General features: G+C 41.6%; 2 protein-coding genes across 14 annotated transcripts in view; one reads left to right on the forward strand and one right to left on the reverse strand.

The window, feature by feature from the left end:
- Positions 1-23,646, reverse strand: part of GTF2E2 (general transcription factor IIE subunit 2) — a 35,177-nt gene that overhangs the window by 8,776 nt on the left and 2,755 nt on the right. For 3 of the 13 annotated variants that reach the window (XM_041124882.1, XM_030022743.2, XM_030022750.2), the window contains exons 3-8: positions 13,612-13,703; positions 12,955-13,062; positions 10,996-11,178; positions 10,418-10,511; positions 2,065-2,180; positions 172-1,036 (exon numbers count right to left, since the gene is read on the reverse strand). In XM_041124882.1, coding sequence (XP_040980816.1) covers positions 917-1,036; positions 2,065-2,180; positions 10,418-10,511; positions 10,996-11,178; positions 12,955-13,062; positions 13,612-13,703 — 713 coding nt within the window. In that variant the 3' untranslated portion in view covers positions 172-916. The other 10 variants (XR_005932834.1, XR_005932835.1, XR_005932839.1 and 7 more) reach the window with 9 other exon arrangements.
- On the forward strand, positions 15,471-23,225 carry SMIM18 (small integral membrane protein 18). The gene is made up of 2 exons (XM_030022834.2): positions 15,471-16,059; positions 20,316-23,225. The coding sequence occupies exon 2, from the start codon at positions 20,361-20,363 to the stop codon at positions 20,652-20,654; it is 294 nt and encodes a 97-aa protein (XP_029878694.1). The 5' UTR covers positions 15,471-16,059; positions 20,316-20,360; the 3' UTR covers positions 20,655-23,225.

A 23,646-nucleotide genomic window follows, 5' to 3' on the forward strand; every position in this document is an offset into this window, starting at 1 on the left:
AGGTGGTTCCTCCCTCCTCCCCAACCAAGAACGATTAAAAAGATGACAGTGTTAGCGCAGAACAATAAGTCACTGAAAAGATAAAAATATACCAAAGATTGCTTTACCTCCTTGAAAAGGAAAACGCAATGCAGGAGATGTTAATTATCTCAGTCTTTAAGGAAGCAACACTGGAAACCAGCATTTTAAGTTTATTACTTTAAAAAAAAAAATTGCTTCAGTATTACACTGTCATTTTATTTCCCTCCGGTCCATAAAGTAGAACTGTGCAACACACGTGCATCCACTACAGTGAGGAGAAATCGCCGAGGGCAATTTCTGATTAGCATTAGGAAGCTACAGCTGCATTGCCATCCTGCAGCCTGCTGGGAGTTCGGGAGAGCGTTTTTTCCGAATTTGAGCCTCAGATATCACCGAGTTCAGTAAAGCTCAGTCCCATGGCAAGGAAGACGCATACAAACCGAGGGTGTATTTGACTGTGAAAGAAACTTGCCTGCAGTGATTTTAGGAAAAGGTTTTCCCCGAAACAGGTAAAACAAATACTGTATTGAATTCTACTAGAAAGCCCCTTGCAAGTAAGTTGGGGTAAATACCCATTAAGCAATGTAAAAGCAGAGTTAAGCACTGAACAGGAACTCCTGCATTACATGCTGAGCACCATTTATCACTCTATGCCAAGAGGCAACTAGTGAGAACCTCTTACTTAAAGACACATTTCCCATTAGCTAATTAAATCAAACTCTAAATTTAGTAGTTCATATTTGCTCTTAAACTGACCTGTTTCATCTCGGCAGTTGCTGGGATGGGGGAAACATATCACATTTACTATATACAGTCAGTCTTTCTGCGAGCAGACACTGAGCCCGAGTGGCAAAAAGCCTTATAAAAATGCATGTTTGCTCCAGAATTCAACCGGTCACTGTTTGCCAGGAACGACATCAGAGTAATCTTTTAATACTCCAGCCAAGTGGTCATTGTGAGTCTTAAATCGACGTTTCTTCTGAGAAGCGGGTTTCTTCCTCCTCTGAATAGGAGCCTATAAGAAGAAATAAACAGTAGTCAAAAAATCTGCCCTCCAGCTGTGACATCTGACCTGATGTGCGACGCTGTGCTAGTCATCACTTCTGCGAAGAAGAGCCCTGCTTGAATCAGGGGTGGGCAGGCAGGGAAGGCGCTTGCTTTTTTTTGCAAGAAGCAACAGCATTCACTTCAAATGCAGGCAGGGAGATGACCCTGGGGACAGAGCAGAGTCTCTGTATGCCATGCACAGTAGTAAAGCTGGTGTTTATAAGTAAAGTTTTCAAACACTCCCACACAGCTAACAGAAGCAGGTACATGCCCTATAATTCTACCCACAATTATGTGCTCAAAGACGCATTTAACATATAAGGAATTCATGAGGGTTTCCTACACGATGACAGGCATTAAAGCATCTAGTGTAGTGATTAGCAGAAACCAGGAATGAGTCTTGTGTGGAAGAGCTCTCATGAAAGGACAGTTTGAAGCCAAGTGCAGAAGAGACGAGACATGCTATATCACATACAAATAAACGTAAAAAAAAAAGTTTGAAGCCAGAAAGCAAGCATCTTTGGAGAGCTTGCAGCCATTTTGGCCTCCCAGTAAAACACGAGCGTATTGCACCCAGTTTGGAGAACAGTGTGTGTGTGGTGGGAGGCACGTTACACGGTTCCCATCAGGATTTCAAAAGCTACTTAGCAGAAAAGCAAAAGTTAAAAAACCCACACCCTTCTCCCCAAAAAGTAACTATTCTTCTACTCCTAATGTATTGTACAGCTTCAAGCAGAAGCTTCCACTTTGGAGCTCACAGGGATTTCTGGCATCTGCCCTCTTCTTGATGCTGCTTGGATTACACCGGCTCAAACAAGTTATAAAAACACTGACTGCTGGCTACAGCATTGTTTTTTGCAACTTCTTAAAATTGGTCACACTTCCCCGAGCTACACAAAGCAGCTGTGCATAGGCTCACCAACATGTTTTGGAATTAACACTGCAGGGTCAGGAAGGGGGAATCTCCTAGAAAGATCTGTAATTTGTATCTCTTACTATTTTCTTTGGTCCAGTTTCTTGCATGGAAGAAATACCCTGTCGTTTCAGATACTCTTCAATTTTCTCCTCATCCATAGAATCCACGGGAATGCTCCTCCACAGCTTCTGAAATTCTGAAACACCAAACAGACCCTTGTTTTATATTCCAATGAACAAACCCTGGGCAAAGCCTCCACACGAAGGGAAAGGAACAGACTTGATTTCAAACGCTGAAATATTCTGGCGTGTCAGTCTGTGATTGTACAGATGCAGCGGTCACCGCCAGCAGGCACCCAATTAACACAGCCTTTACCCACTCCAAATGCTGGATGCACTTCCAAAAAAAAAACCAAACCCCAAACAAAAAATACCGAACAAAAACCCCAAACTCCAACCAACAAACCAACAACAACAGAACACCCCCAACACTTAATGGAAAAAGATGAGCTGACTCTCATCTGTGCTAACTGCACTCCAGCATCCCAGCATCAGGAGCACCCACCAGCAACATGTGCTTTTAATGTTAATTTGCTATAGATTCTCTAGCATCTCTATAGCTGTCAACGTGTTTTATAAGCCTCAGTTCAAAAGATCTTGGTGAAGGGTAATAACTAACCATAAATGGCAACTTCATTTACACATCTTCAGCTGCCATTGTCTCGGGAGACTTGTCATCTCATAGTCCAATTTACCAAAGATTCAAAACATTTACTTCAGTGGTTTAAGCTCGTTTATCACTGTAATATAATACATACCATGCTATACAGACATAAATTACTAAAATTCCTCTGGTGTTAAAAAGAAGAGAGATACCTTAAAAGCCACAGCAGCAGGAAAAAAGACAGAGACAGTAAGTCTTAATTAGAGCAGCTGCCATCTGCCTGCACACTTTCTGCCTCATGTAAAGTTTCACAGAGCCTTTGGAATGCCTTCTCCAGGCAGCGGCTGGTACAATCCTACCTCCCTTCATTCCCCAGGCACTAAGTTAGATATATCCTGTCAGCAGGTTTGGCTAACAAACTATAAATAAAACACGAGGCACACATAGCAACGCAAGACTAAATTTTTTCCTTTATTTCCAGATAAATTTAGTATACAGTTGTCAAAACAACCACAACTTCTGCATGCTTAAGAAGCTGTCCTATGCAGCAGGCAATGAAACGCTCCAGTGACGGTCTGCCACAGATACACCGGCTCTAGACATGTCGCAACAAAACGGCACTGTACGAAAAGCGTACGTAACAGACTTGGTTCCTGCACTTGGACCAATTCCCTTCCTAATGCATCTTGTTTTTCCATGAAAGTACATGCTTTAAGTCTCAGGTCTTTCTTTTCTTCCCATTGCCAACAGTAAGGGACTGTTCAAGCTTTCCAGGAAACAAAAGAAAGGAATTTTGCCAGTGAAGAACAACAATGTTCATTTTTGGTAATGCAGCATTTTTGAAGAGAAATAAATCCTGTCAAAACACCACTTTTGGTTACATGGAGATAGCGCTCAGCTTGTTTCCCATACAGCACAGCGGGACCATTGAGACTGCAGTTTTCAGATAACTTAATGCAAGGACTGACACTGTAGTCAAGACATTCTCCGTCTGCTCATCCATTTTGAGTGTAATTCCGGGCTTTCAGCATCGCTTGCGGTGCCGGCTATCTCAGATCATCCCTCACCTATTCCTGCTGTGGCAGGTGGAGAAGGTTGTGTTATGATTAAAGCTGAACATGCAAGAGAGATTTCTCAGCGATGAGCACTCAGATTAAGTCTTAACAGCAGAAGCCTGTGCAAGGGTCCTGTTGCATCCTCCAGACTGAGGAGAACATGCTCTTTCAGGCTATTTTGTTTCTGTTCGTGCCCCCTCCCTGTCCTGACAACCCAAGCTGGACCCAGCTGCACACCATGACCCGGTGGTGCTTGGAAAGATGAACCAGGTGATGGGTGTGCAAATGCAGTATCGCGCTTCGCGAGTTAACTGTACTGCAAATCACGTGTTTCTGCAGTTCACACATGAAGTGACAAGGCTGCACATAAATGCATGACTATTAAACAGATCCGAGTTAGAGATACTTTGAGGTTGTGTTGTGCTATACTGCCTTTGGCTCTGCACAGTCGGCTCCCTGTGGGAGGTGGAGAGATGCAGGTCAGTCCTCCAAGATGCACGACAGGCACATGTACACAAGGTGACAGCAGATGAGAGACTTGATAACTCTGAACTTTTACATGACAGTGTCCTTTTATTTATCTGCTACAAACACAGATGTGTTGTCTCCTTGTTAGAGTTCATGATATATGGACAAATATGGCCCGGTGCAAAAAAAAAAAAAAAAAAAAAAAAAAGGCCGAGGATAGGTGCTTAATGTTAAACTGGTCTACATTCTTCTGGGGAACAGAAGTGAAAAATTAAACGCTAGAAAATAAATGGTCAGCTCTTCAAGGATCAACATGCACAAAAGTGCAGATCACAGTTAATATCTAACCACAGCATTTCGCATTTCTTGTAATGCAGCGGTTATACCATCATTACAGCTTCACATTCACCTTTTAAACTTGGCCGAGAAGTACGAATGTAACAGTCACCAAGAATCAAAACCGCAAAGCGAAAATCGACTTTATAAACAGATAATTTAATCCACTAATCGGCCCCACCAGAGTGACTCTATACAGTATTCTGCAACTCCATTTAAAAATTCCTTTGTAAATCAGGCTGCTTTCAGTGCTATTGCTTTGATTGCAATAACTGCAAAAGAACCTTCTTCCCATGCTCAAGCTCCACGTAGGGCAGTGAAATACCTTATTGCCTAGGAAAGGGGGGGGAGTCACAACAAGACAGTCCGCCCCCATCCACCCCCACCCCCCAAATACTCTGTGTTAAAGGATTGATTCAGAACTAAAAGCACAGGATAAAGGTGGAGAAGCGTACAGAGCTGCCACCCTTCAGACGGCTGTGCATACTAGCTGTTTGCATTTAGGCTGCCATCTAAAGGGAAAAGGAGATACATCTATCATCTCATCACAAAAGCGATTCGGTGTAACACCAGACACTGAGCTAAATGCAAGAACTGAAGAAACAGATCAGCTGCCTGGCTGGCACTGAACCATTTCCACATTACCTGTCAGATTTATTCAGAAGGCTCCAAGGACTACGTCCCTATCAGCTAGTGAAAGTTGAGACCTTGGGAATACGCTATCTGAATTATTGTGACATCCTCTCTGAAATATGAGAACCTATGGGAAAAGCTGGTAATAACTACAGCTCTCAAGAAACAACCCTCCGCATTTGTAGCTGTGGCATTTCTGCACCTCAAAATTCATACCCTTGACCCAAGATAGAAACAGATTTCTCCAACTTCTTTGTGGAATATCTGAAATATTGTCACCCTGGCTTTTGCTATGTGGCTCCAAGCAAAGTGGGTCACCACTTGCTAAAAGCAGTAGTTCATGACAGGGGCCAGGGAGGAGGAAATGACACACAACGACCCAATTACTGTGCTCCACCACCTCTGGCACAGTGTCCACGCTTATGGCTGGCCAGGCAGGAGGATGCGGCAGGCTGGCCTGTCTCTGGGGAGGGGAGAAGACAGAAAGAAAAATGCTGTGATGAGCTGATGTGTCTGAAGAGCAGACAACAGTGACAGAAGGCAGTTCCTACAGATGGTTTCAATATACCGGATCCATTTTTCACAATGTCTCCTTTTCTCTGTGGACAGGGCACAGGGAGTTCAGTACTGGTGTGAGGAGCGGGAAGGGGATTGTTGGAGCAGAAAGCTCACCACATGCTGGCCTGCTTCAGCCAGGCATAGAGAACAGGTTCAAATGCACACATTCCTGCAGCGCACGTAACCATTATGATTACTGAGCACATACAATTTTCCTTCTCCGTGTCCTGTCAACTGCTGGGTGATCTTTACGCCATCAGAACACGGTGAAGGTGAGACGCTCTTCTATCAGAGCCACTAAACTATTTGATAGATCAGCCAGAACAAGCGTATAATAGCTATGGAAGGAAAAAAAACGTCCAGCAGTCAAGACAGCAAGGCTTCGCCTGACTGCAGCAGGCTGCTTTCAGACAAGCTGACAATTTCTCCTACTGCTTAGGCTGCTATGACAAGATGGAGCCCAGAAAAAGTCCCCTGGGGAGAAATTTCCAAAGAGTTTCTGGCCAAAGCAAAGCAGGTGCTGCGAACCCTCAAGGAGACACGCGCATTTTCAGCAGAGCTTTCAAGTCGTGATGCCAATGCAGATCTTCCCCAGAAGAGGCAGAAAGTTGTGATCCTGGTACCCGAGGTAGGTGCTCGGTGTCTTGCCTGGACTACGAACAAATCCTATATGCAATATCTTGCAATTTGATCACTAAAAGATTTTAACTCAGAAGCTTGACAGAATCAACATTACTCACAGGCTGCTCCCTTGCTCCTCCAGATAGCTGACTTCTGGTCTTTCAAATAATGAGAGGGAGGAATGAGACTACAAGCCGATTCAAAGGCCACTTTAGATATTTGCTGACATCTCCATCATCACAATGTCTGCACGCACAGACTTAAAATAATGAGCTTTGACCAGCAGTAACCAACACACAGCAAAGCAGAGGGCAGTGTAACAAAAATTTTGCAAACGCCTTCTCTCTCCTAAACACCCAAGGGGTAAGGATGCACAGTTACCTCAACTTTACTGCATCACGAGGTGCCTCATATACGAAAACAATTTGCGCTGACATTCCCTGAGTGATTATACTCTAACATGCTTACGTTTGGGGAACCAAGTCATGGGTAAATGGCTGCATGGTGACTTCAGTGCAGCTTATCCTGCACTTCTGACTGCCTCACCTGCTCTTGCAAAAAGGTTGAGATGGCTTCTGGAGATAAACTGCTATATCACACTGGTAATGAAATATGCCAGAGATTAAAAACAGCTTAAAGATCTTCACTGACCTGAGCCAAAATCTTAGCACAGAACAAGAACAGACAATAACAGGGCAGAAGGGAAGAAACAACTGCGTAGCGGGGAAAGACGGAGTTCTGCTTCCTAACAGTCTCAAGGAACACAGTACTAGATTGATACCTAAAGGAAAGGGTGCTTGACATTAAGTCTGTGCTGCCCCTGGACCACCTTGCAATTCAAAGCCAGAGCAGTAAGTCATCACTGATCCCAAGCAATTTTTATACTGTTATATTTAAGAAGCTGTGGCCATTCTTTAAATCTCTTCAAAGGTCCTTTGGAAGAATATTACAAACATGTATAATTAAGTATCCAAGTTTTTAGGCATTAAAATACTTCCTATATTGCATTCAGCCGTGAAAGATACCATCTCTAACAGTTAAGCAATCAGACTGGCCTTTCAGCATTCAGCCAGCACGAGGTGAAAGCTTGGTTCACATGCAAAGTGCTTAGCCCCAGCACAAAAACGCAGTGCTTTACTTGGCTGAAGCACCTGAAATCTAGCCCGGCTTTTTGCTTTCAGCTACACACTACTGACAGAAGATTAATTAGTCAGGAAGTCAAGAAGGAACACATGCAATCTGAACCTTCCTTGGCTAATCACATAAAAGGAAGAACAAAAGCCGTTCCTTACTGCAAAAACCTTCTCCACTACCCTTGAGATCACGATATATAGATACTGGACCACTGCTGCAGTACATTAGGATTTATTTTCAAAAGGGGAGAAAGAAAAGCTTATTCAGCCATCAAAACAACTGTAGGAAGGGCAGAGGTAGGCACTCCCAGAAACCAGTTCCTCCCACTACTTTAGACAGAAAGCTCCAGATTGCCCCAGCAGCTCCTCTTTCTCTACTGACTAGTGATGGAGCTCAGACAGCGATGGGAGAGGATGCCTAACTTGTAGAGGATATTAATCCTAGCCAACATATGTTCGAAACCGGAGGGCGTCATGCAGCAGAATCATGCACTGATGAGCGCAGAGCCCTTATTTCTAATGATAAACATTAAACTAGAAACATATTTTGAACTGTCATCAGCTGCTAGATCAAAGAGTCTGACAACACTTCAAGGCTTATTTTGCAGTCTTCTAAAAACTTCGTTTTAACGTTGCTGGAGATAATGAGCTGAAACAGCACTGCTAACGCAGAAACGTGTCATAACTCATCCTGTACGAAGACAATTCTGCCAGTGACTCCCTAAGAGACATGCTTCTGGTGCTCTGGAAAGAATTGTAAAGCAAAACTGCTTGGGAAGGATGGGTTTTCTTCATCACAGGGTAACATGGTTGGAAAAAGGACCCGTTCCAGCTGCAATAAGTAAGCAAACTCACTCAGGGATGTTTTAAGAGTTGTGGCATACACAGGCAGATCACAAAATTCACAAAAGAGAAAGCATTCTTGCTCCCTCTCAGAACAAAGCACCGTCATCCGCATGAAAAGAAAAATCAAAATCAGCAGGCACAGAACAAAAAAAAAAAAACCCAAACAAAAGAAAAAACCAACCCCACCACTTTCTGATCAGATGGGAACATGCTGCCACCTGCGGATGAAAGAAAGCAAAGCCACCTTGAACTACAAACAACACTGCACGCTAGCAATCCCTTCATTACAGACACTGCAGGCTTAAATGCCTGCCTTCATCGGGAGACTGAGCCAAACAGCTTAAACTTTTTGTTTCAAGGGGTTTTAGAGGGTTTTGTTTAACCTTTTCTCCCCTTTCATAGCAACAGCTTGCCTTGCTTGTTCCTAAACACAGATCAGTGCTGGGTGTGCTAAAATATAATGTATTGTACATGAACAGCCTTGGATTTACACTGGCTACCTGATGAAGAGCTGGCAGATGTCTCTTGCTACGTCTTAATAAAATGGGCTCTTTTATTAACTTTCACAGTTAATCCCGGAGTTATTACAAACTAAGAGCAATAGGGCAGAGGATCTCCCTCTGATAACTCTTTTCGGATGGTTGGGTGCCAGTTATCTGCAAAAAAATTGCACAAGAAGAAACTATCAGCAATCATGACTGTAATACAACCAGTAGCTGCTAAAAACTTAAAAGCTTCGTCTTAACACTTACTGCAACAGCACTGATTTCTAAATGTTTTGGCCATGTTCGGATCCCTAAAAGCTGTGGGCTGCTGGACTGAAGAGACACTATACGAACAGGATAACAGTGTTAATGGTAAACTCATAGGTGTTTGGGAGTTAAAAATTCCTGTGAATGCAGATTAAAGGCTTATAATTCTGCATTTCACATATAGTTCCGACTGCTGCTATCAAGAAGTGACAGAAATTAAGGTTTAAAAACAGATTCACATCAATATTTTGAAACAATTTTTGTATTTTTAAATGCTGTAGATGTCACATCTACTTAATTATCCTTGTGGAAGAAAGCTATTATTACTGAGAGTAAAAGTGTGGTACATAACAAATAAGTTAATGATACACATTTCCAGCTGCTTAATTCTACTGAAAATAAATGAGCCTCTCTGAGCTAGCCAAAGAAAAAAAAAAAAAAAGAGCTTTATGGTTTGTCCTACAGTCCTGTAAGTAGAGCAGTTCAAGTTTCTATCAAAACTCTTCCCCCCCTTTTTTTTACCGTAATGTGACATTATATGATAAGATGGCTTTATGCGGCATGTTGCAAGAACAGTATGTTAACAACAGAAGTGTTCAGTGTCATTGGAGTCATTTAAAGTAAGGTTTTTGACACAGATTGCCTTCTCCTTTCTGTACTTACAGGCATCTGATGTTGGCATAAATGTCATTACTGGAACACACCTTGATTTGTGTAATGAATTTCTGTGCGTAAACAGGCACATTGTACCAGAGGATTTTACCACTATTTGTTAGACAGAAAACACATGCTGACCTTCTGAAGTCCCAAATCTTCTCCAGCTCTAGGCAGCAGCACTACCCCACGTCTGCGCTCTCCTCCCAGTTGTAAACTACCCCTTCTCAGAACTTTTGCTCACATGTCCTCCCTGTTTGCTTCCTCCTTCTGTTCTATTTGTGGCTTCTCATCGCGTTCACCAATAAAAGGCACGTGATTAATAACCTGGAAAAAACGCCAACAAACTTGCACCCAGAAGCCATTCTTTTGGGTTTTTTTGGCTGCCCTTTACAGAGCAAAATGTTAGATGCCATTTTAGTCACGGTCAGGTGATTGTTAGTCTCTCCTGTACTGCTACGCTTGAAGTGAGTTGTTGGATTCCTGGTGCCATGTTCAAATGTACCAGTATAAAACAGAGGATATTACCCCAGAACTCACTCGCTAGTCTTGTTAGCCTTATGTTAATATAAACCATTCTCCTGACATCTGGGTATGCCTAGTATTTCATTAACACCCTAAAAGACTGCTATACCTGAAGACTGCTTACACATATAGGTGCTTAAGATAAATTCAAATCAACTAGCATGGAAACATATGTAAAGGAACACCCACCTTCATCCACAGTAAACTGACAGCTCTTGTCATTGTAGAAAAGAATTTTCTTCTTATCAGGGCGATTAACAAAGATGATCTGGTCCCCTAAAGCCTCGGAAACAAATGCAAAAGAACAACTCAAAATCACTTCGTTTCCAAGAATAAGGATTCCAACTTGAACAACAGACCCAGATCTTATGCTACAAAAAGCACAACAAACTAGAGAAACAGCAAAGTAACGGGCAATGAAAAGCATCCAAAGCAGACGCTGATAATAAGTACACTAATAAAACAAAGATGAGATATGGAGGAAGGAGATCAAGGTATAAAGCGGAACTAAATGCCTACAGTTGGAATGTGGGAGATCAACACTCTTTTACAAGAAAGAGCTTTGACAGCTGTGCCACAACATCAGGCCAAATCTGAAAGTAACGGATGAGATACAGAAAAAAAACTACAGTATTAGATCTTCCAAAATAGCTTCTGAGTTATCAAAAGAACAGAAACAACTCATGAGAAAATTCTCTTAGCTGCTGCCTGCCCTTTGAGAAGCTAACCAGAACGGGTTGACTGAGTCGCAGACGTGTGCTACTCACCTTTATAGCTTTCTGTGCATTGGGTAGCCCTTCCTCAATATCTTCTAAAAGGATTCCTCCCAGCCCTCGCTGGTCATGCTTGTCCAATAGCCTGAGCAGAGCCTTCTTATCTTTCAAGTTGTACTTGGGTTTGAAAGCATACTTCCCATCTACAACTTCTATTTTCGGATTGTTGACTAGAGCCTGTAATAGGGACATAAATTTTAAACCTTAAAAAGAGCACACACTGGTACTTTTTTTCTAGTGTGCTTTTGAGCAGCTTGAGCACATCAGCCACACGTTACAGCTGCCAGTTTGGAGGTTTGAGTTTGAAACGGATTTTAAATCCTTGGATCCTAGATCCACCAGCCTAGGCATAATTCGCCACAACATAAAGCACAAAGCACCAAAGGAAGCTTAACGTCATTCACTTAATGCCTTTGGGGCTCGAAGGTCCACGAAGCCTCTTATGGCAGAAAGCCGCACACATTTCTTTGTAAGAAAGGAGTCAATATAAAAAGAAGAGGGAACACAAAAAAGCGTGATTTGGCTGAATATAAAGTGCAAACGCACAACTCGGCATATCAAGCTCGGGTCACATGGATGTTACGAATGTGAAAGGCATTAACCTGGGATGAACAAAACAGAAGTCAGTCTTCCCCAACTGCCGCCGCTTGGCACCAGCAGCTGTAGAAGAAATTGGGAAGAGCAGACCTCCTGCACAGTAGGATTTTACTTATGATGCCAGCTTCAGAGCGAAGCTGACCAGAAGTTCATGGACAATTGAAATGATTTAAGATAAGCTCTGAATCAGTTTTGCTGTGCAGCCAGTACCACAGTGGAAGTTCACCTGTAACAGAGGGCAACTCTACTTAGTTTCTTCTGCAGATGCCAGCCTGACCCTGAAAGGAGAAAGAGAAGAGACACAGAAAGAAGAAAGGAGGGAGAAAACACCTGTAACAGAGAAGGTAACTAACTTTGGTGCTGCAGGGTGTTTGTTCACCTTCTCTCATCCAGTAACAATTCAGTGATGCTTTTATATGCACTTCTTGGGAGGAGCTTTTTCATTCCATCTTGATATTCTAGTTCATTATGGAAACAACTTGGAGCTACCTTTTAAAAGACTTCAGCAAAGTCAAGCTTCCGTCACAACCAACGCTGCCATATTGGAGGTTTCTGTACCCCAGAATATTAGTACTGGTAGCAAAGGAATGCCACAGGCTGTATTAGTTGAAACCATCCTAGTTTTACTATGCAGAGATTTTTTGCCCATTTCTCAACAGCCTTTACTGCTCTGTTGCGAGGATTTTAAATATGGTCTGAGCAAAATCAGGTATGCCAATCAAGTACAAATACCAAACATGTTATTTTGCTGATTTATTCATCTTGAAATTCCATGAAGACATTCACATTGATTAAGCATGAAGATGAATATGGTGGCAAGTTAGAGTGAATCTGTAAGAACAAAACCTGGCATCTAGAGTGGGCCTAATGAACTCCAACAGTGGAATTTGCAGATCTGTTGCCCCACAATTTCAGACATAAATTTCACATCAGAATTCTTCATTTCGGTAAGTAACAAAGAACTGTAAGCGTATGCATTTTGTGCTATACTCCTTTGGTTTAGTTAATTTAACATCCTCGATGTTGGAAGAGATCTCTGCTTGAAATTGTTCTTCAGAAAAAATTCCTTAAGAAAAACAGCTTGTTTATATAAAATTAGCAACGAATAAATTCACTTGACATAACATATACTCTCTGTGTAACAATCCCAACAGGTCCTTAAAAATGTCAGAATAGCTTTCATTTCAGAGTTACCTCACCAGCAGGAGTTACAAGACAGACAGACGTGTGAATCAACGTAGTTTCTTAAAGAGGAGATTATATATTTATAGAGCTTGTAGTTAAATAAACGTGTGTAATTCAGGTTTATCATAATCCTTAATCTCTAATTAAAATCTAAACATATGTTTTCTTTACCTCGCTCATCAACCATTGTTTCTGTTTGAGTCCAATATCTAAATGCTGTGTCTCATCCAAAATCTCTTCTAGGGTTAATGGATGTGTATCACCACGCTGGTGCCGAGTCTGTAAAAGTAAATACGATCTATTAGAGTTCTGGACTTACTTTATTCAGTGACTCAATTGTCATAAAGTAAATAAAATAGGTATAATGTGATGACAAAACAACTTTTGCAAAACCAGGATGGACACAGTACACATAGCATATGAGTTTCAATTTAGGGTTTTTGAGAATATAAGCAATAATAATTAGTACCAGCTGAGACTGATGACAAAGTCATCTGTCAAGCACCAAATTACACGTTATTTTGATAAATAGCTCATGAATCCTAGAAGCTGACAGCATCTAGCAATTCCTATTTCTACTGCAAATAAAAAACATTATCCTGGTTTTTAAGTGACCTGGAATAATTAGGATTTCAGTAATGAAACAATATGCTGACCGTTTTGTTTATTGACAGCATTTTTTTATTTAACGAGCAGTTTCTTGTAATTCTCACTCTTGCAGTAAAAGAATTTTAGAGTTTGAAATATTCAGCATCTTTCAGCTACCACAGGAGAATAAGTAACAAAAAGTATTTAAAAACATTATACTTTTACATCAAAGCATCGTACCTTCATATAATTCACTATTTTAGCAAGGACTCCAAACTTGTAGCCAGAGCCTCCTGAAAGGGCTTTCAAGTTAAATGACCCATTACTGTGATCTGCAAGAGGAGAAAACAAACAATTAAATGATGCTTTCAACAACACCCTGTTGGCTCTGCACTCCATCTCTTTCTCACTCTACTTCCATAAGCTTTCAGAATTACAACTATGAGCAGAAATGTGTGTTGCAGGAGCGGTCACCCTCAGAGGACTCTGTGCTAGCACACGCGTTGATCCAGACGCACAGAGCTTCTTGTCGACATGCATGGCTCTGGAACACTTCCGAACAGAGCTCCATAAATATAAACTTATTGGGACTTGACCTTTAAGAAAACAGCAAGCAACTGCAGCATTACTACCGTAAGAGTACATGTTCAATTCTGTGGCTTAACATATCATAATAATTTATGATATTAATTAACTCATGCTGAAATAATGCAATGCATTTTTGCCCAACAATTACTAGGCCTACTGATAGCTTCGTGCTGCTGAGATAGGAGCAGAAAGTTTCACTTATTCCTAAAAGGTATGCAACAGTTACACACCAGGTAAAGGAAGGCTGTGCTGGTTGTGCTGGGCGTTTTGTTTGTTTGTTTAAAGTAGCTCTAGTGGAAAACTCATTAAAAAAAAAAACACCCTCCATAAATTCAAAACAATTCAACTTGGTGTGTTGCACCAGAATCCCCTCTGTTGTCAAGTCTGGTTCTGTCTTAATGTATCTTGAGTTTGCTACTGTATAAAGCTTGTTTTAAAAATTCGTGCAACTTTGTTAATGACTATTTTATTAACTTTAGCTATTAGCACAGCACATTAAACAGAAATATCCACAAAGCACTACCAAAAGCCACAGGCCCATTAGCAGCATAACGTTGCTCAAACTTAATGGTAACAGCTTTTCAGAATTTCAGCTACTCCAGAAAAAGAACATTTCCTCGTTGTCACCACAGGAATTTTTTAATCCACTGGTGATTTCTAATCATCTTTGACAGGACAGTAGGTATCTCAGAGATACTGAGTTCCTATTATTTCTGTGGAAAAATCAGTCGAGGGAGAGAAAAGAACAATTAAAGTTAGTGCACTAACTGAGGAAGAGGTTGCAATGGCTGCTGAGCAGAACTGCTAAGCAAAGTCTTAGCTCTGCTGGGCAGCTGGAGGGTATGGATGAAAGTGGTGATAAGGAGGACTGGAAGGGCTCAGGGGTTTGCGGTAGCAAAGAAAGAAAGAAAAAAGAAAAAAAGATCGTCATATTCTAGAAAATGCACCTAAGGTGTTTGACAAAGACCCATCACCTCCACCAAGTAGAGAAAGTCTGCTACATTCACCGTGTTTAAATTCAGATGCCCTTGCCAAGTTCTTCACAGGAAACTCCAAATTAAGTTTCCAAAGTCACTATGCTTCAGGTGAATTTTTTTCATGTCTGTCCCACTACATCTCAACCTACTTCTAAGCTGATCTGTAAGTCAATATAAAAGGCAACTGCAATGTGGGAATTTTGGATGTAGTCACGTTTCAAACAAATCCGCTTTTGACAATTATCGGGAAGACTTCACGGAAACTGGTGCTAGTATGGTAAAAAAAAAAGCCGAAGGAACAAACATCAAATTTAAAACTCGGCAACTGGTAATTGTGAAGCTATTACATCGTATTAGAGGCTTTACGTAGTACAACAATTCTAAAATTAACGTAGAAGAATCAGTATAACTCCAGCTACAGAAGAACATTTTATTCTGGTTATTAAATGGAAAAAAGGGAGAAAATCAAAATCCAGCTCCCCCTGAAAATACAGCCCATAGGGATTTTGCCCTACAGGGTCCCCTTTTATCATAAAAAATTAATGTCTATGGAGGACATTTTACAAATAAAACAATCATATGTGTAACGAGAGGTCTAATGTGACTAAAATTAATTCAGAGGTACAACAAATAGTTAAGATGACTTATCATGTATTTGTTCTGTCAATTGAATCAAGAAGATTATCGTGTTTAATCTGCCTGGCTACAGCCTGCTACAGTTCATGACAAGTAAATCTAACCACACGGCAAAGCTGGAAATCTGCAGATATTAACACTTCAAACGTCATGGTTTGACCGGCTGCTTTCCAGCGCAAAGCAAAGCAGGGTCACAGCCACCGTCGCCCTCTCAGCACGCTTCTCCTCTAACAAGCTCATCACGCGCAAAGAGCATCCCCAAAAATGAGAGCGGGAAGGGGTTCGTTTCTTATTCAAGACAGTAAGAGCCAAATTTATGAATGATTTACTCCTGGGGTTGAGGGCTTGATGCAAATGAGCATAAAGGAAGTTGTCAGCAGCATCATACTCTGGCCAATGGTAGGAAAGCTCCATCTTAGCAGTGCCATAGGCTGCATTAAAAAAAGGGACCAGAACAGCGCTCTTTCAGCATCCTTTCAGACAAGAGGTAGGTGTGTATTCATTTTATAACATTGTCTTAGGTTTATCTTGATTACTAAAAGAAAATATGCCTGTAACCTACAAGCCTGTAAAAAGCTTCTTAGAATCAGAATGATTTTTCTCTAGGTTTAGCAGGATTTTATTCCGCTGAACGCAGAGGGGCTTGTCTTGCACTATCAGACAAGCACTTTCACCATCTGTGCACTAATGGAAAATTGATGACCACTCCATCTTGCAGAAAAGCTAATGCACCAAGCCAAGATTCAGTAAACAAAATGGATTTCATGCTTATTGGGGAGGTAGCTTGTTTCCTGCAGCCTCATGTTCCTTGTAACTGATTCTGTATGTTTTTGCAGAAATGACAGTGAAAGGATTTTCCTTACAACAAAGACAGCTAAACCTGAAATTTAAGAAATGTATCTCCCAAGTGGGTATTCTGTAAACCATAACAATTAAGCTGCCTAGAAGAGATCTATGTTCATGGATATGCTAGGAACCTGTTCTAGAAATTTGGTACATTAGGGTAGGAAGAAAATCCCGTTGCATATTATTATTCCTGTAAATACTGGAGCCGTGATCAAGACAATACAAACAGACAGGTTGGAATCCATCTGAGATTTGTAAATGCTATTACCCCAAGATGTCTGTTCAGTGGTTTCTTAAACAGGACTTCCTCAGTGCTGCATTGAAATAATTTTTTGCCAGTCATTTCCCTCTGCTCCGTGCATATGATTTCAAATAAAGCTGCTCCTCTGCAGTGTCTAAAGATGATGATACTTTTAAATTAAAACCTAATACGGGTATTACAGAAGCCAATTCATTAAATATTTAACTCACAGCATTTTGGATACATACAATAGCTGAACTGCATTCAAATCAGACTGGCTTAAAATATTAATTTAAATTGTGCCATTACAAAGTAAGTAAAACTGCATGAAACCAGACCATCTTTGACAGCTTTCAAAGACGCTAACCTTATTAGTGCTGTGTTAATTCTGAAGGCTCGGCAACGGCTACTTCAGTCTTGTATTTTAATAATTACAGCAACGAGTAGCTGATATTTATCTGCCTCACCTCATGCAAATCTAAGGAGATCATCATCATCCTCGAGAAGCATGAACCACCTCCGGCACAGGCATTAAATTGCACCTCCCTGCATAAAGACGAGGTTCTCTACGCTGTGCAAATCGCTGCCCTAATGGTGGCTGTGGAGTGGGAAGGGGCCGGCTGCTGCACTGCGCTGGCAGCCGAGCGGCAGGGACTCCTGCCTGGGGAGCCATTCCATGCCATGCCAAAGATGCTCCTCTCCTCTCGGGAACAGAGCTACGGCCTTGGCGGAGAGCTGTGCCGGCAAAGGGTTCTGGCTACGCAATGTAAACAAGCCCAGTCTCTCCAGCAGCCCCAAATCTCGATCACTTTTAGCAATTACTAAAATACTAAATTTCATACATTACTAAATTTCATTAAATACATCAGCAGGAACAGTTAAATTTTGTGCCTGGTGTTTCCAGAGTGGGCAAACTTATGTGTAACAGATTCCAAGAAAATCCTCAGTCTTAGAAATCTGTTTAAGAAGATCGAAACAAAACCCCTCTCCTTTCTTTCCCAAGGATATTCTCTTGCCATTTAAAAAACACATTTAAATCCTGCTTGTTTTAATTACCCCTTAAAGGGGACTCCAAATCCTTTTATTTAGCTCCCCCTTTCTCTCTCACAGATTTTCAAATAAATCTTCAGACCACCGTTTCAACAACACTCCTGACTTTTTAGCCCCATAAAACAGGTCAGCTGAGTTTCCTTCGTAGATCGTGACCAAACCGAGCCACGCTTGCAAAGCCAGGACCCAACTCAACTCAGCAGTATTTTTAGCTTGGATTTGCTCTTTAAACTTTTGTTTACGAAAAAACTAACAATTTAATTAATCCTATCCATCTCAGCCATACTTTGTATATTCAGTTACAAATTTGTGTATTCCGTTACAGATTTAACAGAGGAAACAGTAAGTTACTGCGACTGCTCCAATAAATGTCTGTATCAAATGCTAATGCCAGGTATATTCCCAACAACAAAGTTGTTCCATTTCAGTTTAAACCCATTAAAGACAGAAGGATAAAGAACAAAATGTTTAATATTTGACCAATAAGACATAAACTGCAAGCTGGTTTGGCTGCATCATCCTGGTTTTCACAATATCCTTTTTTCAAATAGCGACACAAAAGTAACGACAGGTGCTTAGGCTGCTTTAAGTTATCTGTTTTAGTAGACACCATCACACTTTGCCTTTGTCACTTGCCATTTATTCAGGCATTTTGTACTTTTCGACGTCTAAACAGGTTGATTGCAGAATTATTTCTGGGATATGCAAGGTTCATTAAAGTATTACCGGTGAGCACAGCTTAACGGACAAACATCAGCGTTACCCCTTCATTCCATAGGTTTGATTACTGAATGAAATTAAACTAAATGCAGGTAGCCAGGACCATTTTGTAATGAACATAGCTAGGTTTTCACTTTCTGCCTTATGTTCAAAGCAAAAAAATCTTTCCTCGAGGCATGGAAATAAGACTCCAGCTTTCTACAAAGTTACCATCTTGTCTCTCTCTTCCCCTTCCATAATCCCACGTTTTCTGGGGCACCCCAGCAGAAGAAAGCACATTTTGCGAGCTGCCCCTTAGCCGGCACGCACGCACCCACAGGCTTACACGTGGGGCACAGGCTGGCCCGTCAGCGCTGCTCACCACCACGTTTCACCTAAAAACTCTTTGCTATTTCTTCAAGGAAATATGGAGATCTGACTTGATCTCCTTCTCCCACATGCAGTTTTCAATCGCCTGAAGGATTCAAAGGTTATTATGGCATCCTACGGTATGCTACGACAGGTAACCAGAATTTACTGTTGCTCCTTGGACACTTTTTATTCCATTAGACTATATACCAAAAGTACTGTAAGTTCCCTCACTTTTGGGAGGCAAAGCCAGGGAAAGGAGGAAACCAGGGGAAAACCAGACACAACTGTAAAGATGTTACTGCCAAACACCTCATCCACCTGCTTATCTGTAATTCACAAAGAAATTCGGACACACACAAAACTGCTTTTTTGTTCTAGATATACTACAGAAATTACTGAGGCACAGCCTACTTCCACACTTTCGAGCAACGGCCTTTCCGAAACAGCACATCTCGACAGCAACACCATTCATGCCAAAGGCAGATTTGCTGAAGCCAACTTCTTGTTTCATCTCTCCCCCACACCACAAAGCAGTCTTTTCTTCTGCTGGGTACAAACAGACAGTACTGGACCAAAGACGACATTCCTTTCCTAGCAGTTAAGCAGAGAATACAGTTGAAAATAAGAAATCAGAACTCCTCAGAAAGAGCTGGGTTTTCCTTGTTATCTATCCAAATGATCACAGTACCACAAATGGGCTGAGATCTCCAAATGCGCTCAGTGCCATTCGGGCAGCTGAATGAGGCAGTTGGATTTCTTGAGCACAAACTTCTACTCTGAAGTGGAACAGCAGGGGAATGAATGCATCGGGAAATCTGGCCTTCTGAAGTCACAAGACTTCTGCAGGTTTAACAAGTCTGTGCTAATAGGCAATTCTAAAATAATGAGTTTTAAAGAACCAGGATTGTTATTTTGTACTAGAATGACCAAAAGTTCCGTTCTGTTCTTTGAAAACATCCTCCAAAATAGTTATGATTTATACATTTTTTTAAAGAGTGATTTCTTTCTTTCTCCCAAGTAGGAGAAAAAAAACCAACCAACCAACCAAACTCCAATGACATTAACATGTAGTAAGTTCTTCTAATCACTCAGATATGGAAGGGTGGTACGCACATCTCCTGTTTTTCTAAGAATGCCAAAAGAGCACTGAGGACTTCCACACCATGCAAGTACCAACCTCAAGAATAACAGTGGACAGGTCATTGAAACCACTGTATACCTTGAAAATTATCTTTGTAAGCTTTCTGTCTTTGCATATACATGAAATAAAGAAGCAAAGGTCTCTCATTCCAAAATAACTTGCACGACGTGATGCATGCGTGGACCAGTCATCACTGAAATGAACATTCCAGACAAATCACAAAGTTGTACATTTAGAGTTTGATAGTTTTGTGAGCAAATATGAGCATGCAACAATCCATGTTTGTAGGAGGTGCGAGCACTTAGTTTGAGCTTAAGTTCTAACAGTTTGGGATAAAAGTCACAGCATGTTCTTGGTCAATGCAGTCCTCAACAGCTTTGTTTTTCTGTTTCAGCCCCCAAATCCGTGACAGTGAGCACACCAAGACAACTCTTCAAAAATGGCAACCCTCAACACCACTCACTGGAACGAGACTACATCAATTTCCCAGTATCTGGGCTTTCAAGTGCAAAAAATTTACCCTTTCCATGATAACTGGAACACTGCCTGCTTTATTATTCTGATCATATTCATCTTTACTGTAGTTTCTCTGGTGGTGTTGGCTTTCCTCTATGAACTGCTAGACTGTTGCTGCTGTGTGAAAAATAAAACTGTGAAAGACTTGGAGAATGAACCCAATCCTGTCAGAGCAATGATGAACAGCTTCAGAAAGCATGAAACAGAGGTGGTGTAGGAATGACTGAGCATCAGCACTTGAAGAATGTTTAACACCTTGAATGAAGCCTCTTGTATCTTACAAATGAGCAAGTCACATGCTTTTTTTTCTTTTGGACTTAAATATAACAGCAACAGTTATCATTTTACCTCTGGATGTGAACTTGAGTAATTGGCAAAGGCTTTCCGAGTGCTTAGCAGAAGGATAATCTGTTGCAATGTTATGGGGGGAGAAAAGATATTTGTTTTCAAATGAACTTTTGTTGTTTATATTGAGTTACTAGCATAGATCTTTGTCTACCTGAACAAACAAATGTTGCCTAACATGCATAAAACTATGTTGCTTAACTGGAGAAAACGTTTATAAAAACGCTCAACAATCTGATCATACATACTGCAAAGACACAGCAGTGTCCTCCCACTGAGGTCAACCACACAGACATACAAGGGGTGAGAAAAAAGATACGAGATAGAAGGGTTGCATGGCAAGAGATCCCACGAGACAGGAGACACTTGTGTGAATTCTTGCCTTTGACAGCTCTTCTTAATTACGGGTTTCTTGCTTTTAGAAGAGAGGGTGCTGGGAGGAAAAGTAAACCAACATGAAACGTATCCCCTAAAATGGTCTTTTCTAACCTCCTGTGGTACAATTTGACCCTTTCTCCCTCCCCTTCTCCAGTTCCAGAGAACTGCTCTCCCCTTACTTCATATTCAACCTGTTTAACAACTTCTGGGTGTTGAGACGTGACTAATGCACTACCTTAAGAATATCTGACTGTTTCCACAAAAGCATATTGTAGTGGCACTACGGTTTAGAAGAAACAGGGACATTTTTCTGCCCCAAGGCTGCTGCCTCTATGGTAACCACAACACCACAGGGAGTCAGACATGCTGGAGATTAACTTTTCAAAGCTGAACTGGAACCGACTGAGTTCTCGCCAAGGAACACAAGCAGACGGGTCGCAGATCTCCCACACCGATGACAGTAATTTCGCTCAGCCTGCACACAGCTTTCAGGTGTCGACATGTTTCACAAAGGAGGCCACACCAGGATAAGCCTTGTGCTAAAGACGGCAGGATGGATGCACGGCAAGAAGCGACTTCATTTTGCACAAGAGAATCTCAGCTTGCTTCATCCGCCTGCCGATGCATCCCAAAGAGTTCACACTCACACCTTTCTCACAAACTGACCGCCTAACACTCAGACCTCTAGCTCAACAGATTGTTTTTCTTCTGTAGCTGCGTTGCATCTATAGTTTTTAAAACCATAAAAGTTTTGCAGTTACAAATTACAACTGTAATAATGACGTCCAACAGCGTGGCCATCAGTAAGGCCTGATTAAGTCTTTCAAACTCCTGAACCCACAGAGAAGCAGGCCAGCGAGAAATGTCCCAGACCAAAGCTACATGTGGGACGAGATATTTAACTATATAAAACCCAAATAATATTCCTGTCATTAGGGAAACAAAACCCACCTAGTGGCCAAATGGACCAGTAAGCTACAACGCTGATCTTGCAGTCTATCCACATCAGAAATAGCTCTGTGCTATGGCCAGTACCTGTAATTATCTCTTTTTTTTTTTTTTTTTTTTTAAATATATAAACTGCCTCTATCAGGTTCAGTATGCCTCAGCTCCAGAAGATCCAGACACAATGAAAGACTCACTAATTTGACTCGTGCTCTTCCTGGTCAGTGAGATGGAGTCACAAGACACGCAGGCCACTACTAACCAGCGCAGCCAGTCCAGTGATTCACCTGGAGAAGCAACCTCCCTTCTGCAATCACAAAATGACACTACCACCGCTGCAACCATTCATCTCAGATACACTTGTTACGGTGAAGTCCCGCCAGTACCAGTCCCACGTGCAGCGAATGCTTTTAGCTAAGAATCAAACTATAAGCACAATTAACGGAAGCTGACACCCCAGGTACAAGACAACTTAGGATCAACACCAAGACGTACGACGAAGCTAGTGTTAGTGACAATAATGCTTTCTGCTGTCAGGGACACCGGGTAGATGCCTCATTACGTTCTGCTGTATTTGACAGTGTCAGCCCTGAGAGACCCGTGTCCTGCTCAAGATAGGCAACGGTAGCCGTCGGGATGCACTGAATTAATTAACATGCCTCTTTCCTGAAAGCAAACACTCTGAACAGCAACAGGACTGCTGGCCACTTGCAGCGTCCCTACAAAATGCTCAATATCGCTGCACACAAGAAGGCAGTGTACAGGAAGTAACACGGCTAGCCTCTGCTACGCTGGCTTCGTGTTCTCATGCCTCCCTGAGAAGCACATGCAATGACAAATCTTGGGACTCATTCCAGCTACTTATTTCACAGATCTATAAAGGGGGCTGGGTGTTTGCACAAGGAACAGAAGACAAAGATCTACCCTTGCACAGCCCTAGAGCCTCAGGACAATTCTTTCCCAAATGTAGACCAAGTCATGAAACAGCTCCTGGAGATTTCAGCTCTCAACTACTGTTGTCTAAGACCATCAAGACAAAGGTCTTAAGATAAAGACTAAGGCTTTAGGCACAACTTACTATTCATTAATAAAAAGAAATAAACAGCTATGATCAATTTCATTTATTTGCCAGTTACTATTCTGAACTGAGTAAAGAAGGCAGAGTTTGAATTTTTCAAATAACTTCTTTGAATAACGATTTCAAATAATGATAGTAATAACTTTTCTCACTGGAAAGCTTACAACAAATCTTCACACACAGACCAGATTTAGCTATACAGTCATTTGAAGATTAGCGTGATCTCTATGTCTCTCCTCCCCAAAAAAGTGACAAGGGCAGGTTCTCCAGTCATAGAATCACAGAACAAGGGAGAACCTGCAGGCGCTACGCACCCAGAGACTATCAATGCCAATGCACTATCACTGTGACGTTATTTACGGTCTTTGTGGTCACTACACAACAAAACTAGGACTGATCATGTTCGTTTTCATTTCTTTGGGGGGGGTGGGGCAGGCATTCTTCAACATCATGTTCTTACTCC

Source organism: Aquila chrysaetos, chromosome 1, assembly GCF_900496995.4.
Source record: "Aquila chrysaetos chrysaetos chromosome 1, bAquChr1.4, whole genome shotgun sequence".
NCBI lineage: Eukaryota > Metazoa > Chordata > Aves > Accipitriformes > Accipitridae > Aquila > Aquila chrysaetos.